Source organism: Oncorhynchus masou, chromosome 15 (genome assembly GCF_036934945.1).
Source record: "Oncorhynchus masou masou isolate Uvic2021 chromosome 15, UVic_Omas_1.1, whole genome shotgun sequence".
Classification (NCBI taxonomy): domain Eukaryota; kingdom Metazoa; phylum Chordata; class Actinopteri; order Salmoniformes; family Salmonidae; genus Oncorhynchus; species Oncorhynchus masou.
In genome coordinates, this window is record NC_088226.1 from 71,535,819 (window position 1) to 71,553,318 (window position 17,500).

General features: G+C 49.0%; 1 protein-coding gene and 1 long non-coding RNA gene across 2 annotated transcripts in view; one reads left to right on the top strand and one right to left on the bottom strand.

The window, feature by feature from the left end:
* Window positions 1-2,256, top strand: part of LOC135556768 (uncharacterized) — a 69,348-nt gene extending 67,092 nt beyond the window's left edge. The window contains exon 4 of the long non-coding RNA XR_010458050.1: window positions 1,691-2,256. This is a non-coding gene — a long non-coding RNA (uncharacterized LOC135556768). The remainder of the gene's footprint in view (window positions 1-1,690) is intronic.
* Window positions 2,257-3,757: 1,501 nt separating this feature from the next.
* LOC135556926 (uncharacterized) overlaps window positions 3,758-17,500 on the bottom strand; it is a 31,592-nt gene continuing 17,849 nt past the window's right edge. Inside the window, exon 3 of the mRNA XM_064990330.1 lies at window positions 3,758-4,867. Within this exon, the coding sequence (XP_064846402.1) occupies window positions 3,758-4,867 (1,110 nt within the window). The remainder of the gene's footprint in view (window positions 4,868-17,500) is intronic.

Consider the following 17,500-nt stretch of genomic DNA (forward strand, 5'->3'; position numbering starts at 1 on the left):
TTTGTTGCCTCTCTGATTAATGCCCTCCTTGCCTGGTCCGTGAGTTTTGGTGGGCGGTTTAGTTGTTGGTTTGTGGGCTTCTAGACTGTGTGTGCGTGCGTGAGGCCTGGTGAAAGCCTTGCTCTTCTTTAAGCATATTTATTGAATTATAAAGAGCCTTAACGGATCAAAAATATGACTCTGGGATTTAAATATTTCCATGTCAAAGCACAACATCCAGGAAAGGCCTAAATGTCAGAAAACCGTTTTCATATGCAGCGACGACTTTAACCGTGGAAGATTAACATGGAATGTTACGGGACTAAACAATCTGTCAATTATGTAAAAATAAAAATTGGATTGGATGCTGGATAAACAATGGATGTGTTCCAAAATTCTACCCTATTCCTTTATAGTGCACAACTTCAACCCAGGGCCTATAAACAGAAGGGTATTATCAGGTATGTTTGTAAGACCCAAATGCAGACTGTGGGAAGTAACAATGTTTGATGTAACCATGGGGGCAGGCAAATGGCAGGTCAAGGCAGAAAGGGGTTGATAATCCAGAGTAGGAGCAAATGTACAGGACAGCAGGCAGGGTCAGGGACAGGGTCAGGATCAGGGACAGGCAGAGTGGTCAGGCGGGCTTAGGGTCAGGACAGGCAGAGTGGTCAGGTGGGCGGGTACAGGGTCAGGACAGGCAGAGTGGTCAGGTGGGCGGGTACAGGGTCAGGACAGGCAGAGTGGTCAGGTGGGCGGGTACAGGGTCAGGACAGGCAGAGTGGTCAGGTGGGCGGGTACAGGGTCAGGACAGGTAGAGTGGTCAGGTGGGCGGGTACAGGGTCAGGTCAGGCAGAGTGGTCAGGTGGGCGGGTACAGGGTCAGGACAGGCAGAGTGGTCAGGTGGGCGGGTACAGGGTCAGGACAGGCAGAGTGGTCAGGTGGGCGGGTACAGGGTCAGGACAGGCAGAGTGGTCAGGTGGGCGGGTACAGGGTCAGGACAGGCAGAGTGGTCAGGTGGGCGGGCCAGGGTCAGGACAGGCAGAGTGGTCAGATGGGCCCGTACAGGGTCAGGACAGGCAGAGTGGTCAGGTGGGCGGGTACAGGGTCAGGACAGGCAGAGTGGTCAAGTGGGCGGGTACAGGGTCAGGACAGGCAGAGTGGTCAGGTGGGCGGGTACAGGGTCAGGACAGGCAGAGTGGTCAGGTGGGCGGGTACAGGGTCAGGACAGGCAGAGTGGTCAGGTGGGCGGGTACAGGGTCAGGACAGGCAGAGTGGTCAGGTGGGCGGGCTCAGGGTCAGGACAGGCACTCTACTGGACGCGATCCTCTTGTGGCCACGCCCTCTACTGGACGCGATTCTCTTGTGGCCACGCCCTCTCCTGACGCTGCTTCTTCTATCTTCCCGTAAAAAATTTGAAATCAGCATCAAAGACAAATCACTTGATCTTGTACATGTTGAACCCTCTATATGCCACATATTTAGTTAGTATCTTAAGACATTCGCCTTTCAACTCATGATGTGACTATGAGACTGCCATGTATCATAGTCACGTCATGAGATTTGTCAATGAAAGAGGAATATAATAATAATAATCAAAATGGAGTTTCCCCATCTCCCCATTTAGAGTTTCTGGCACAGCACAGACCTTATCCAGAGACAAAGGCATTTTCTCACAGATTTGCTAACTTTCTTTGTTGTTACTTTTAAGGTTGGAACCAACATGCAGCACCTGAAGCAGGACGAGAGGCAAGAACCATTCGTCTCCCAGCTCAGGGACAAGCTACACTTTTCACAGCCCTGTGTAATGTTCAATGTAAGAGAGACCAGAACCATTCGCCTCCCAGCTCAGGGACCAGCTACACTATTCACAGCCCTGTGTAATGTTCAATGTAAGAGAGACCAGAACCATTCGCCTCCCAGCTCAGGGACCAGCTACACTATTCACAGCCCTGTGTAATGTTCAATGTAAGAGAGACCAGAACCATTCGCCTCCAAGCTCAGGGACCAGCTACACTATTCACAGCCCTGTGTAATGTTCAATGTAAGAGAGACCAGAACCATTCGCCTCCAAGCTCAGGGACCAGCTACACTATTCACAGCCCTGTGTAATGTTCAATGTAAGAGAGACCAGAACCATTCGCCTCCCAGCTCAGGGACCAGCTACACTATTCACAACCCTGTGTAATGTTCAATGTAATTACATTGATGGACTTTATGAAACTTGATGTATTTGTATTGTTTAAAAAATGTACAAATGAAAGGAAATGTATGGTTTAAACATGTTTTTAATGTTTATTTGTTTTAGCTGTCACCTGGAATGCATTTCCACTACCATGAAGTCCAGTGTGTTCTCTGGCTTTCTTTGGGAAGTCAGTTTAAAGACTCAGAGTGATAGAAAGGAGCATTTCCCAGCTTTCCTCTGCGGTGAGGCTGAGACGCTGAGCTAAGACCCTGGGCTGTTAGTGATAAACTGTACTGAGCCACATCCCGGGGTAAGAGGATCGACTAATCCAGGCTAATCCCAATCAAAAGATACATCCCAGAACAGGTTCGCTTACACAGATTAGGAAGACGGAGTGGAAATCCTGTCATAGTCTACTTAGCGCTCGCTGGGAAGACGACGTCTTTAGCCGACAAATCTTTGCTTCCTCTTCTTCCGTCCTTGTTTCTTCATTTTGCTCTTAACCCTCATTGGAGGAGGATCCCTTCTTCTAACGCACTTAGAGAAGAACTGAGTCAAGGGTTTGATGCAGAGTAACGTGTTCAGAGAGAGGTACAACCTGGAAGAGGAGAGAGAAGAGAAAACATCATCTTTACATCCTGCTAGCTGTAAACGCTGCAATGAGGCCGGGCACCTAGCTAGCTAGCTGTAAACGCTGCAATGAGGCCGGGCACCTAGCTAGCTAGCTGTAAACGCTGCAATGAGGCCGGGCACCTAGCTAGCTAGCTGTAAACGCTGCAATGAGCCCAGGCACCTAGCTAGCTAGCTGTAAACGCTGCAATGAGCCCAGGCACCTAGCTAGCTAGCTGTAAACGCTGCAATGAGGCTGGGCACCTAGCGTTAGGAGAGGACGGCCTGTAGAGTCAGGAGAGGACGGCCTGTAGGGTCAGGAGAGGACGGCCTGTAGGGTCAGGAGAGGACGGCCTGTAGGGTCAGGAGAAGATGGCCTGTAGGGTCAGGAGAAGACGGCCTGTAGAGTCAGGAGAAGACGGCCTGTAGAGTCAGGAGAGGACGGCCTGTAGAGTCAGGAGAGGACGGCCTGTAGAGTCAGGAGAGGACGGCCTGTAGGGTCAGGAGAGGACGGCCTGTAGGGTCAGGAGAGGACGGCCTGTAGGGTCAGGAGAAGATGGCCTGTAGGGTCAGGAGAAGACGGCCTGTAGAGTCAGGAGAAGACGGCCTGTAGAGTCAGGAGAAGACGGCCTCTAGAGCCAGGAGAAGACCGGCCTGTAGAGTCAGGAGAGGACGGCCTGTAGAGTCAGGAGAGGACGGCCTGTAGAGTCAGGAGAGGACGGCCTGTAGAGTCAGGAGAAGACGGCCTGTAGAGTCAGGAGAGGACGGCCTGTAGAGTCAGGAGAGGACGGCCTGTAGAGTCAGGAGAAGATGGCCTTATGTGGAACATAGATTAAAAGGGGACCAACCCAACCAACCTCAAAGTTAATCTGAACAGCACCCACAAAGAATCATAGAAACTATTAGAGGATAAAGACCAGGTGAGACAGCCGCTAGCTATTAGTATCTGCGTGACGTGGCAAATAAAATGTGATTTGACGGGGACTACGGGGGACAGAGACCACGGGGGACAGACCACGGAGGACGGGGACCACGGAGGACAGAGACAACAGAGGACGGGGACCACGGAGGCTGGGGACCACGGAGGCTGGGGACAACGGGGGACAGAGACCACGGAGGACGGGGACCACGGAGGACGGGGACCACGGAGGACGGGGACCACGGAGGACGGGGACCACGGAGGACGGGAACCACGGGGGACGGAGACCACGGGGGACAGAGACCACGGGGGACAGAGACCACGGGGGACAGAGACCACGGGGGACAGAGACCACGGGGGACAGAGACCACGGAGGACAGAGCCCACGGGAGGCGGGGACCACGGGAGGCTGGGTACCAGGGAGGCTGGGTACCAGGGATGCTAGGGACCACGGGAGGCTGGGGACCACGGAGGATGGGAACCACGGGTGACGGGGACCACGTAGGCTGGTGACCATGGGAGGCTGGGTACCAGGGAGGCTGGGTACCAGGGAGGCTGGGTACCAGGGAGGCTGGGTACAAGGGAGGCTGGGGACCATGGGAGGCTGGGTACCAGGGAGGCTGGGTACCAGGGAGGCTGGGTACCAGGGAGGCTGGGGACCACGGAGGCTGGGGACCACGGAGGCTGGGGACCACGGAGGCTGGGGACCACGGAGGCTGGGGACCACGGAGGCTGGGGACCACGGAGGCTGGGGACCACGGAGGCTGGGGACCACGGAGGCTGGGGACCACGGAGGCTGGGGACCACGGAGGCTGGGGACCACGGAGGCTGGGAACCACGGGTGACGGGGACCACGGAGGCTGGGTACCACGGAGGCTGGGGACCACGGAGGCTGGGGACCACGGAGGCTGGGGACCACGGAGGCTGGGAACCACGGGTGACGGGGACCACGGAGGCTGGGGACCACGGATGCTGGGGACCACGGAGGCTGGGGACCACGGAGGCTGGGGACCACGGAGGCTGGGAACCACGGGTGACGGGGACCACGGAGGCTGGGGACCAGGGAGGCTGGGGACAATGGGAGGCGGCGGACCAGGGAGTCTGGGACCGGGGTCAATCCAGGGTCTTACAGGGTGGGTGCAGGGAGCAGGGTCTACAGAGTTGATCTCCAGGGTCTCCACAGATACGGGAAGATTTTTAGGGGAGGCCCCCACTCTGAAAATTATTTGTTGAGAGAACTTTTCTCCCCGCAATGCTGATAGCCATTTTGGTCCACTCAGTAAGGAGTAATGAAGAACCGGGGGTGAAGTGAGAGAATATTTTTTTACATTTTCACTGGGAATAGAGGCAGCTCTTCAATGGTGTCTCAGCGCTTCACTGGTGTCTCAGCTCTTCACTGGTGTCTCAGCTCTTCACTGGGAATAGAGGCAGCTCCTCACTGGGAATAGAGGCAGCTCCTCACTGGGAATAGAGGCAGCTCCTCACTGGGAATAGAGGCAGCTCCTTACTGGGAATAGAGACAGCTCCACACTGGGAATAGAGACAGCTCTTCACTGGGAATAGGGGACGCTCCTTACTGGGAATAGAGACAGCTCCTCACTGGGAATAGGGGACGCTCCTCACTGGGAATAGAGACAGCTCTTCACTGGGAATAGAAACAGCTCTTCACTCGGAATAGAGACAGCTCTTCACTGGGAATAGAGACAGCTCTTCACTCGGAATAGAGACAGCTCTTCACTCGGAATAGAGACAGCTCAACACTGGGAATAGAGACAGCTCAACACTGGGAATAGAGACAGCTCTTCACTGGGAATAGGGGACGCTCCTTACTGGGAATAGAGACAGCTCCACACTGGGAATAGAGACAGCTCCTCACTGGGAATAGGGGACGCTCCTCACTGGGAATAGAGACAGCTCTTCACTGGGAATAGAAACAGCTCTTCACTGGGAATAGAGACAGCTCTTCACTGGGAATAGAGACAGCTCTTCACTCGGAATAGAGACAGCTCTTCACTCGGAATAGAGACAGCTCAACACTGGGAATAGAGACAGCTCAACACTGGGAATAGAGACAGCTCTTCACTCGGAATAGAGACAGCTCTTCACTCGGAATAGAGACAGCTCAACACTGGGAATAGAGACAGCTCTTCACTCGGAATAGAGACAGCTCAACACTGGGAATAGAGACAGCTCAACACTGGGAATAGAGACAGCTCAACACTGGGAATAGAGACAGCTCAACACTGGGAATAGAGACAGCTCTTCACTCGGAATAGAGACAGCTCTTCACTCGGAATAGAGACAGCTCAACACTGGGAATAGAGACAGCTCTTCACTCGGAATAGAGACAGCTCTTCACTCGGAACAGAGACAGCTCTTCACTCGGAACATAGACAGCTCTTCACTCGGAATAGAGACAGCTCAACACTGGGAATAGAGACAGCTCAACACTGGGAATAGAGACAGCTCTTCACTCGGAACATAGACAGCTCTTCACTCGGAATAGAGACAGCTCTTCACTCGGAATAGAGACAGCTCTTCACTGGGAATAGAGACAGCTCTTCACTGGGAATAGAGACAGCTCCTCACTGGGAATAGAGACAGCTCTTCACTGGGAATAGAGACAGCTCTTCACTCGGAATAGAGACAGCTCCTCACTGGGAATAGAGACAGCTCTTCACTGGGAATAGAGACAGCTCTTCACTGGGAATAGAGACAGCTCAACACTGGGAATAGAGACAGCTCAACACTGGGAATAGAGACAGCTCAACACTGGGAATAGAGACAGCTCAACACTGGGAATAGAGACAGCTCAACACTGGGAATAGAGACAGCTCTTCACTCGGAATAGAGACAGCTCTTCACTCGGAATAGAGACAGCTCTTCACTCGGAATAGAGACAGCTCTTCACTCGGAATAGAGACAGCTCAACACTGGGAATAGAGACAGCTCAACACTGGGAATAGAGACAGCTCTTCACTCGGAATAGAGACAGCTCTTCACTCGGAATAGAGACAGCTCAACACTGGGAATAGAGACAGCTCTTCACTCGGAATAGAGACAGCTCAACACTGGGAATAGAGACAGCTCAACACTGGGAATAGAGACAGCTCAACACTGGGAATAGAGACAGCTCAACACTGGGAATAGAGACAGCTCTTCACTCGGAATAGAGACAGCTCTTCACTCGGAATAGAGACAGCTCAACACTGGGAATAGAGACAGCTCTTCACTCGGAATAGAGACAGCTCTTCACTCGGAATAGAGACAGCTCTTCACTCGGAACATAGACAGCTCTTCACTCGGAATAGAGACAGCTCAACACTGGGAATAGAGACAGCTCAACACTGGGAATAGAGACAGCTCTTCACTCGGAACATAGACAGCTCTTCACTCGGAATAGAGACAGCTCTTCACTCGGAATAGAGACAGCTCTTCACTCGGAATAGAGTCAGCTCTTCACTGGGAATAGAGACAGCTCTTCACTCGGAATAGAGACAGCTCTTCACTCGGAATAGAGACAGCTCTTCACTGGGAATAGAGACAGCTCTTCACTGGGAATAGAGACAGCTCCTCACTGGGAATAGAGACAGCTCTTCACTGGGAATAGAGACAGCTCTTCACTCGGAATAGAGACAGCTCCTCACTGGGAATAGAGACAGCTCTTCACTGGGAATAGAGACAGCTCAACACTGGGAATAGAGACAGCTCAACACTGGGAATAGAGACAGCTCAACACTGGGAATAGAGACAGCTCAACACTGGGAATAGAGACAGCTCAACACTGGGAATAGAGACAGCTCTTCACTCGGAATAGAGACAGCTCTTCACTCGGAATAGAGACAGCTCAACACTGGGAATAGAGACAGCTCTTCACTCGGAATAGAGACAGCTCTTCACTCGGAATAGAGACAGCTCTTCACTCGGAACATAGACAGCTCTTCACTCGGAATAGAGACAGCTCAACACTGGGAATAGAGACAGCTCAACACTGGGAATAGAGACAGCTCTTCACTCGGAACATAGACAGCTCTTCACTCGGAATAGAGACAGCTCTTCACTCGGAATAGAGACAGCTCTTCACTCGGAATAGAGACAGCTCTTCACTGGGAATAGAGACAGCTCTTCACTCGGAATAGAGACAGCTCTTCACTCGGAATAGAGACAGCTCTTCACTGGGAATAGAGACAGCTCTTCACTGGGAATAGAGACAGCTCCTCACTGGGAATAGAGACAGCTCTTCACTGGGAATAGAGACAGCTCTTCACTCGGAATAGAGACAGCTCCTCACTGGGAATAGAGACAGCTCTTCACTGGGAATAGAGACAGCTCAACACTGGGAATAGAGACAGCTCTTCACTGGGAATAGAGGCAGCTCTTCACTGGGAATAGAGGCAGCTCAACACTGGGAATAGAGACAGCTCTTCACTCGGAATAGAGACAGCTCTTCACTCGGAATAGAGACAGCCCTTCACTCGGAATAGAGACAGCTCTTCACTCGGAATAGAGACAGCTCTTCACTCGGAATAGAGACAGCTCAACACTGGGAATAGAGACAGCTCAACACTGGGAATAGAGACAGCTCAACACTGGGAATAGAGACAGCTCTTCACTCGGAATAGAGACAGCTCTTCACTCGGAATAGAGACAGCTCTTCACTGGGAATAGAGACAGCTCTTCACTGGGAATAGAGACAGCTCCTCACTGGGAATAGAGACAGCTCTTCACTGGGAATAGAGACAGCTCTTCACTCGGAATAGAGACAGCTCCTCACTGGGAATAGAGACAGCTCTTCACTGGGAATAGAGACAGCTCAACACTGGGAATAGAGACAGCTCTTCACTGGGAATAGAGGCAGCTCTTCACTGGGAATAGAGGCAGCTCAACACTGGGAATAGAGACAGCTCTTCACTCGGAATAGAGACAGCTCTTCACTCGGAATAGAGACAGCTCTTCACTCGGAATAGAGACAGCTCTTCACTCGGAATAGAGACAGCTCTTCACTCGGAATAGAGACAGCTCAACACTGGGAATAGAGACAGCTCAACACTGGGAATAGAGACAGCTCAACACTGGGAATAGAGACAGCTCTTCACTCGGAATAGAGACAGCTCTTCACTCGGAATAGAGACAGCTCTTCACTCGGAATAGAGACAGCTCTTCACTCGGAATAGAGACAGCTCAACACTGGGAATAGAGACAGCTCAACACTGGGAATAGAGACAGCTCAACACTCGGAATAGAGACAGCTCTTCACTCGGAATAGAGACAGCTCTTCACTCGGAATAGAGACAGCTCTTCACTCGGAATAGAGACAGCTCTTCACTCGGAATAGAGACAGCTCAACACTGGGAATAGAGACAGCTCAACACTGGGAATAGAGACAGCTCAACACTGGGAATTGAGACAGCTCTTCACTCGGAATAGAGACAGCTCTTCACTCGGAATAGAGACAGCTCTTCACTCGGAATAGAGACAGCTCAACACTGGGAATAGAGACAGCTCAACACTGGGAATAGAGGCAGCTCCTCACTGGGAATAGAGGCAGCTCTTCACTGGGAATAGAGGCAGCTCTTCACTGGGAATAGAGGCAGCTCCTCACTGGGAATAGAGGCAGCTCCTCACTGGGAATAGAGGCAGCTCCTCACTGGGAATAGAGGCAGCTCCTCACTGGGAATAGAGGCAGCTCTTCACTGGGAATAGAGACAGCTCTTCACTGGGAATAGAGACAGCTCCTCACTGGGAATAGAGACAGCTCTTCACTGGGAATAGAGACAGCTCTGAAGTAATAAGTGGGAACAAACGAGGTCTGTGATCTAAACTCCCCCCTCGTTTCCCTTTCCTCCCACCCAACCCCAATCATCCAGCACCAATGTTCTCTGTGTGACAGACAACCACGTCCTTGTTACTGTCTGAATGGAGGTTAAACATCCCTTGAAATCAGAGCTCTTTGGCTTTCTGCAGGCATAAAAGGGAGTGCCAGTCTTCCTCTATCCCAAATGGCACCCTATTCTCTAATAAGGCTCGGGTCAACATAAGTGCACTATATAGGGAATAGGGTTCCATAGGGCTCTGGTCTAAAGTAGTGCACTATTACATTTACATTTAAGTCATTTAGCAGACGCTCTTATCCAGAGCGACTTACAAATTGGTGAATTCACCTTCTGACATCAGTGGAACAGCCACTTTACAATAGTGCATCTAAATCATTAAGGGGGGGGGGGGTGAGAAGGATTACTTTATCCTATCCTAGGTATTCCTTAAAGAGGTGGGGTTTCAGGTGTCTCCGGAAGGTGGTGATTGACTCCGCTGTCCTGGCGTCGTGAGGGAGTTTGTTCCACCATAGGGAATAGGGTTCCATAGGGCTCTGTTCTAAAGTAGTGCACTATATAGGGAATAGGGCCCCATAGGGCCCTGGTCTAAAGTAGGGCACTATATAGGGAATATGGCTCTGGTCTAAAGTAGTGCACTATATAGGGAATAGGGCTCTGGTCTATAGTAGTGTACTATATAGGGAATAGGGCTCTGGTCTAAAGTAGTGCACTATATAGGGAATAGGGTGCCATAGGGCTCTGGTCTAAAGTAGTGCACTATATAGGGAATAAGGTGCCATACGGCTCTGGTCTAAAGTAGTTCACTATATAGGCAATAGGGCTCTGGTCTAAAGTAGTGCACTATATAGGGAATAGGGTTCCATAGGGCTCTGGTCTAAAGTAGTGCACTATATAGGGAATAGGGTGCCATAGGGCTCTCGTCTAAAGTAGTGCACTATATAGGGAATAGGGTGCCATAGGGCTCTGGTCTAAAGTAGTGCACTATATAGGGAATAGGGTGCCATAGGGCTCTGGTCTAAAGTAGTGCACTATATAGGGAATAGGGTTCCATAGGGCTCTGGTCTAAAGTAGTGCACTATATAGGGAATAGGGTTCCATAGGGCTCTGGTCTAAAGTAGTGCACTATATAGGGAATAGGGTGCCATAGGGCTCTGGTCTAAAGTAGTTCACTATATAGGCAATAGGGCTCTGGTCTAAAGTAGTTCACTATATAGGCAATAGGGCTCTGGTCTAAAGTAGTTCACTATATAGGCAATAGGGCTCTGGTCTAAAGTAGTTCACTATATAGGCAATAGGGCTCTGGTCTAAAGTAGTTCACTATATAGGCAATAGGGCTCTGGTCTAAAGTAGTTCACTATATAGGCAATAGGGCTCTGGTCTAAAGTAGTGTACTATATAGGGAATAGGGCTCTGGTCTATAGTAGTACCACTATATAGGGAATAGGGTTCCATAGAGATGAAGGCCCAGTGTACCCAACGCCTTTCTCATGGTAATGTGAGTGTTTTTCCTCTCTTTGTAACCATGGTTACAGCAGTATCATGGCAGGAAGGAAGCTGGGTGGTGATAGGGGGCTTTGGTTAGACCAGCAGTATCACGGCAAGAAGGAAGCTGAGTGGTGATAGGGGGCTTTGGTTAGACCAGCAGTATCACGGCAAGAAGGAAGCTGAGTGGTGATAGGGGGCTTTGGTTAGACCAGCAGTACCATGGCAGGATGGAAGCTGGGTGGTGATAGGGGGCTTTGGTTAGACCAGCAGTATCACGGCAAGAAGGAAGCTGGGTGGTGATAGGGGGCTTTGGTTAGACCAGCAGTATCATGGCAGGAAGGAAGCTGGATGGTGATACAGGGCTTTGGTTAGACCAGCAGTACCATGGCAGGAGGGAAGCTGGATGGTGATACAGGGCTTTGGTTAGACCAGCAGTATCATGGCAGGAAGGAAGCTGGGTGGTGATAGGGGGCTTTGGTTAGACCAGCAGTATCATGGCAGGAAGGAAGCTGGGTGGTGATAGGGGGCTTTGGTTAGACCAGCAGTATCATGGCAGGAAGGAAGCTGGGTGGTGATAAAGGGCTTTGGTTAGACCAGCAGTATCATGGCAGGAAGGAAGCTGGGTGGTGATAGGGGGCTTTGGTTAGACCAGCAGTATCACGGCAGGAAGGAAGCTGGGTGGTGATAGGGGGCTTTGGTTAGACCAGCAGTATCATGGCAGGAAGGAAGCTGGGTGGTGAAAGGGGGCTTTTCTCTCAGCTACTTTCCTACTTGTCCTTGTCTCTATCCCTCCCCCCTCTTCTCTCTCTGTTATCATAATAATAATATATTATCTATATGCCATTTAGCAGACGGTTTCATCCAACGTTAGGGGCAACTTAGGGACAACTTGGGGGCAATTTAGGGACAACGTTAGGGGCAACGTTAGGGGCAACTTAGGGACAACGTTAGGGACAACGTTAAGGACAACGTTAGGGGCAACTTAGGGACAACGTTAGGGGCAACTTAGGGACAACGTTAGGGGCAACGTTAGGGGCAACTTAGGGACAACGTTAGGGACAACGTTAGGGACAACGTTAAGGACAACTTAGGGGCAACGTTAAGGACAACGTTAGGGGCAACTTAGGGACAACGTTAGGGGCAACTTAGGGACAACGTTAGGGGCAACTTAGGGACAACGTTAGGGGCAACTTAGGGACAACGTTAGGGGCAACTTAGGGACAACGTTAGGGACAACGTTAGGGGCAACGTTAGGGACAACGTTAGGGACAACGTTAGGGGCAACTTAGGGACAACGTTAGGGGCAACTTAAGGACAACGTTAGGGGCAACTTAGGGGCAACGTTAGGGGCAACTTAGGGACAACGTTAGGGGCAACGTTAGGGGCAATGTTAGGGGCAACTTAAGGACAACGTTAGGGACAACGTTAGGGGCAACTTAAGGACAACGTTAGGGACAACGTTAGGGGCAACTTAAGGACAACGTTAGGGACAACGTTAGGGGCAACTTAAGGACAACGTTAGGGGCAACTTAAGGACAACGTTAGGGACAACGTTAGGGGCAACTTAGGGACAACTTAGGGACAACGTTAGGGGCAACTTAGGGACAACGTTAGGGGCAACTTAGGGACAACGTTAGGGGCAACTTAGGGACAACGTTAGGGGCAACTTAAGGACAACGTTAGGGACAACGTTAGGGGCAACTTAAGGACAACGTTAGGGACAACGTTAGGGACAACTTAGGGACAACGAGAGAGAGACAACCCATATCTATGCTTGTTTATTTTATCTTGTGTCCTTTACCATTTGTACATTGTTGTACATTGTTTGTACATTGTTAAAACACTGTATATATATATATAATATGACATTTGTAATGTCTTTATTGTTTTGAAACTTCTGTTTGTGTAATGTTTACTATTAATTTTTATTGTTTATTTCACTTTATATATTCACTTTATATATTATCTACCTCACTTGCTTTGGCAATGTTAACACATGTTTCCCATGCAAATAAAGCCCTTGAATTGAATTGAGAGAGAGAGAGACTGATAACTCTGGAGAGAGAGAGAGAGAGAGACTGATACCTCTGGAGAGAGAGAGAGAGACTGATACCTCTGGAGAGAGAGAGAGAGAGAGACTGATACCTCTGGAGAGAGAGAGAGAGACTGATACCTCTGGAGAGAGAGAGAGAGAGAGAGAGAGACACTGATACCTCTGGAGAGAGAGAGAGAGAGAGACTGATACCTCTGGAGAGAGAGAGAGAGAGACTGATACCTCTGGAGAGAGAGAGAGAGAGAGAGAGACTGATACCTCTGGAGAGAGAGAGAGAGAGAGAGAGACTGATACCTCTGGAGAGAGAGAGAGAGAGACTGATACCTCTGGAGAGAGAGAGAGACTGATACCTCTGGAGAGAGAGAGAGAGAGAGAGAGAGAGACTGATACCTCTGGAGAGAGAGAGAGAGAGAGACTGATACCTCTGGAGAGAGAGAGAGAGAGAGAGAGAGAGACTGACACCTCTGGAGAGAGAGAGAGACTGATAACTCTGGAGAGAGAGAGACTGATTCCTCTGGAGAGAGAGAGAGAGAGAGAGAGAGAGACTGATAACTCTGGAGAGAGAGAGAGAGAGAGAGAGACTGATAACTCTGGAGAGAGAGAGAGAGAGAGAGAGAGACTGATAACTCTGGAGAGAGAGAGACTGATTCCTCTGGAGAGAGAGAGAGAGAGAGAGACTGATAACTCTGGAGAGAGAGAGAGAGAGAGAGAGAGAGAGAGAGAGAGACTGATACCTCTGGAGAGAGAGAGAGAGAGAGAGACTGATACCTCTGGAGAGAGAGAGAGAGAGAGAGAGACACTGATAACTCTGGAGAGAGAGAGACTGATTCCTCTGGAGAGAGAGAGAGAGAGAGAGAGACTGATAACTCTGGAGATAGAGAGAGAGAGAGAGAGAGACTGATAACTCTGGAGAGAGAGAGACTGATTCCTCTGGAGAGAGAGAGAGAGAGAGAGAGAGAGACTGATAACTCTGGAGAGAGAGAGAGAGAGAGAGAGAGACTGATACCTCTGGAGAGAGAGAGAGAGAGAGAGACTGATTCCTCTGGAGAGAGAGAGAGAGAGAGACTGATACCTCTGGAGAGAGAGAGAGAGACTGATAACTCTGGAGAGAGAGAGAGAGACTGATAACTCTGGAGAGAGAGAGAGAGAGAGAGAGAGAGAGAGAGAGAGAGACTGATACCTCTGGAGAGAGAGAGAGAGACTGATTCCTCTGGAGAGAGAGAGAGAGACTGATAACTCTGGAGAGAGAGAGAGAGAGAGAGACTGATACCTCTGGAGAGAGAGAGAGAGAGACTGATAACTCTGGAGAGAGAGAGAGAGAGACTGATACCTCTGGAGAGAGAGAGAGAGAGAGAGAGAGAGAGAGAGAGAGACTGATACCTCTGGAGAGAGAGAGAGAGAGAGAGAGAGAGAGAGAGAGACAACAACATTGGACACTTTATGGAACAAAAAGCCTTTACTATTTCATCCTGGAATATCCAAGGCCTGAGGTCATCTGCCTTTGGCCTGAAGAGCAGAAACCCGGACTTCACCAAAGAAATCGGTAATACAGACATTGTCATCTTGCAAGAAACCTGGTATAGAGGAGACAGACCCACTGGATGCCCTCTAGGTTACAGAGAGCTGGTAGTCCCATCCACCAAACTACCAGGTGTGAAACAGGGAAGGGACTCAGGGGGTATGCTAATTTGGTATAGAGCAGACCTAACTCACTCCATTAAATTAATCAAAACAGGAACATTCTACATTTGGCTAGAAATTCAAAAGGAAATTATCCTAACAGAGAAAAATGTCCTCCTGTGTGCTACCTATATCCCCCCACTAGAATCCCCATATTTTAATGAAGACAGCTTCTCCATCCTGGAGGGGAAATCAACCATTTCCAGGCCCAGGGACATGTACTAGTCTGTGGTGACCTAAATGCCAGAACCGGACAAGAACCTGACACCCTCAGCACACAGGGGGACAAACACCTGCCTGGAGGTGACAGCATCCCCTCCCCGTATGCCCCCTAGGCACAACTATGACAACATAACCAACAAAAACGGGTCACAACTCCTGCAGCTCTGTCGCACGCTGGGTATGTACATAGTCAATGGTAGGCTTCGAGGGGACTCCTATGGTAGGTACACCTATAGCTCATCTCTTGGCAGTAGTACTGTAGACTACTTTATCACTGACCTCAACCCAGAGTCTCTCAGAGCGTTCACAGTCAGCCCACTGACACCCCTATCAGACCACAGCAAAATCACAGTCTACCTAAACAGAGCAATACTCAATCATGAGGCATCAAAGCCAAAGGAACTGAGTAACATTAAGAAATGCTATAGATGGAAGGAATGCAGTTTGGAAACCTACCAAAAAACAATTAGGCAACAACAAATTCAATCCCTTTTAGACAATTTCCTGGGTAAAACGTTCCACTGCAATAGTGAAGGTGTAAACTTGGCAGTAGAAAATCTTAACAGTATATTTGACCTCTCAGCTTCCCTATCAAATCTAAAAATCTCAAATAGAAAACCGAAGAAAATTAACAACAATGACAAATGGTTTGATGAAGAATGCAAAATTCTAAGAAAGAAATTGAGAAACCTGTCCAACCAAAAACATAGAGACCCGGAAAACCTGAGTCTACGCCTTCACTATGGTGAATCACTAAAACAATACAGAAATACACTACGGAAAAAGAAGGAACAGCATGTCAGAAATCAGCTCAATGTAATTGAAGAATCCATAGACTCTAACCACTTCTGGGAAAATTGGAAAACACTAAACAAACAACAACACGAAGAATTATCTATCCAAAATGGAGATGTATGGGTAAACCACTTCTCCAATCTTTTTGGCTCTATAACAAAGAATAAAGAGCAAAAACATATACATGATCAAATACAGATCTTAGAATCAACTATTAAAGACTACCAGAACCCACTGGATTCTCCAATAACATTGAATGAGTTACAGGACAAAATAAAAACCCTCCAACCCAAAAAGGCCTGTGGTGTTGATGGTATCCTCAATGAAATGATCAAATATACAGACAACAAATTCCAATTGGCTATACTAAAACTCTTTAACATCATCCTTAGCTCTGGCATCTTCCCCAATATTTGGAACCAAGGACTGATCACCCCAATCCACAAAAATGGAGACAAATTTGACCCCAATAACTACCGTGGAATATGCGTCAACAGTAACCTTGGGAAAATCCTCTGCATTATCATTAACAGCAGACTCGTACACTTCCTCAATGAAAACAATGTACTGAGCAAATGTCAAATTGGCTTTTTACCAAATTACCGTACAACAGACCATGTATTCACCCTGCACACCCTAATTGACAACCAAACAAACCAAAACAAAGGCAAAGTCTTCTCATGCTTTGTTGATTTCAAAAAAGCCTTCGACTCAATTTGGCATGAGGGTCTGCTATACAAACTGTTGGAAAGTGGTGTTGGGGTAAAACATACGACATCATAAAATCCATGTACACAAACAACAAGTGTGCGGTTAAAATTGGCAAAAAACACACACATTTCTTCACACAGGGTCGTGGGGTTAGACAGGGATGCAGCTTAAGCCCCACCCTCTTCAACATATATATCAACGAACTGGCGCGGGCACTAGAAAAGTCTGCAGCACCCGGCCTCACCCTACTAGAATCTGAAGTCAAATGTCTGCTGTTTGCTGATGATCTGGTGCTTCTGTCACCAACCAAGGAGGGCCTACAGCAGCACCTAGATCTTATGCACAGATTCTGTCAGACCTGGGCCCTGACAGTAAATCTCAGTAAGACCAAAATAATGGTGTTCCAAAAAGGTCCAGTCACCAGGACCACAAATACAAATTCCATCTAGACACTGTTGCCCTAGAGCACACAAAAACTATACATACCTTGGCCTAAACATCAGCGCCACTGGTAACTTCCACAAAGCTGTGAACGATCTGAGAGACAAGGCAAGAAGGGCATTCTATGCCATCAAAAGGAACATAAATTTCAACATACCAATTAGGATTTGGCTAAAAATACTTGAATCAGTCATAGAGCCCATTGCCCTTTATGGTTGTGAGGTCTGGGGTCCGCTCACCAACCAAGACTTCACAAAATGGGACAAACACCAAATTGAGACTCTGCACGCAGAATTCTGCAAAAATATCCTCAGTGTACAACGTAGAACACCAAATAATGCATGCAGAGCAGAATTAGGCCGATACCCACTAATTATCAAAATCCAGAAAAGAGCAGTTAAATTCTATAACCACCTAAAAGGAAGCGATTCCCAAACCTTCCACAACAAAGCCATCACCTACAGAGAGATGAACCTGGAGAAGAGTCCCTAAGCAAGCTGGTCCTGGGGCTCTGTTCACAAACACACCCTACAGAGCCCCATGACAGCAGCACAATTAGACCCAACCAAATCATGAGAAAACAAAAA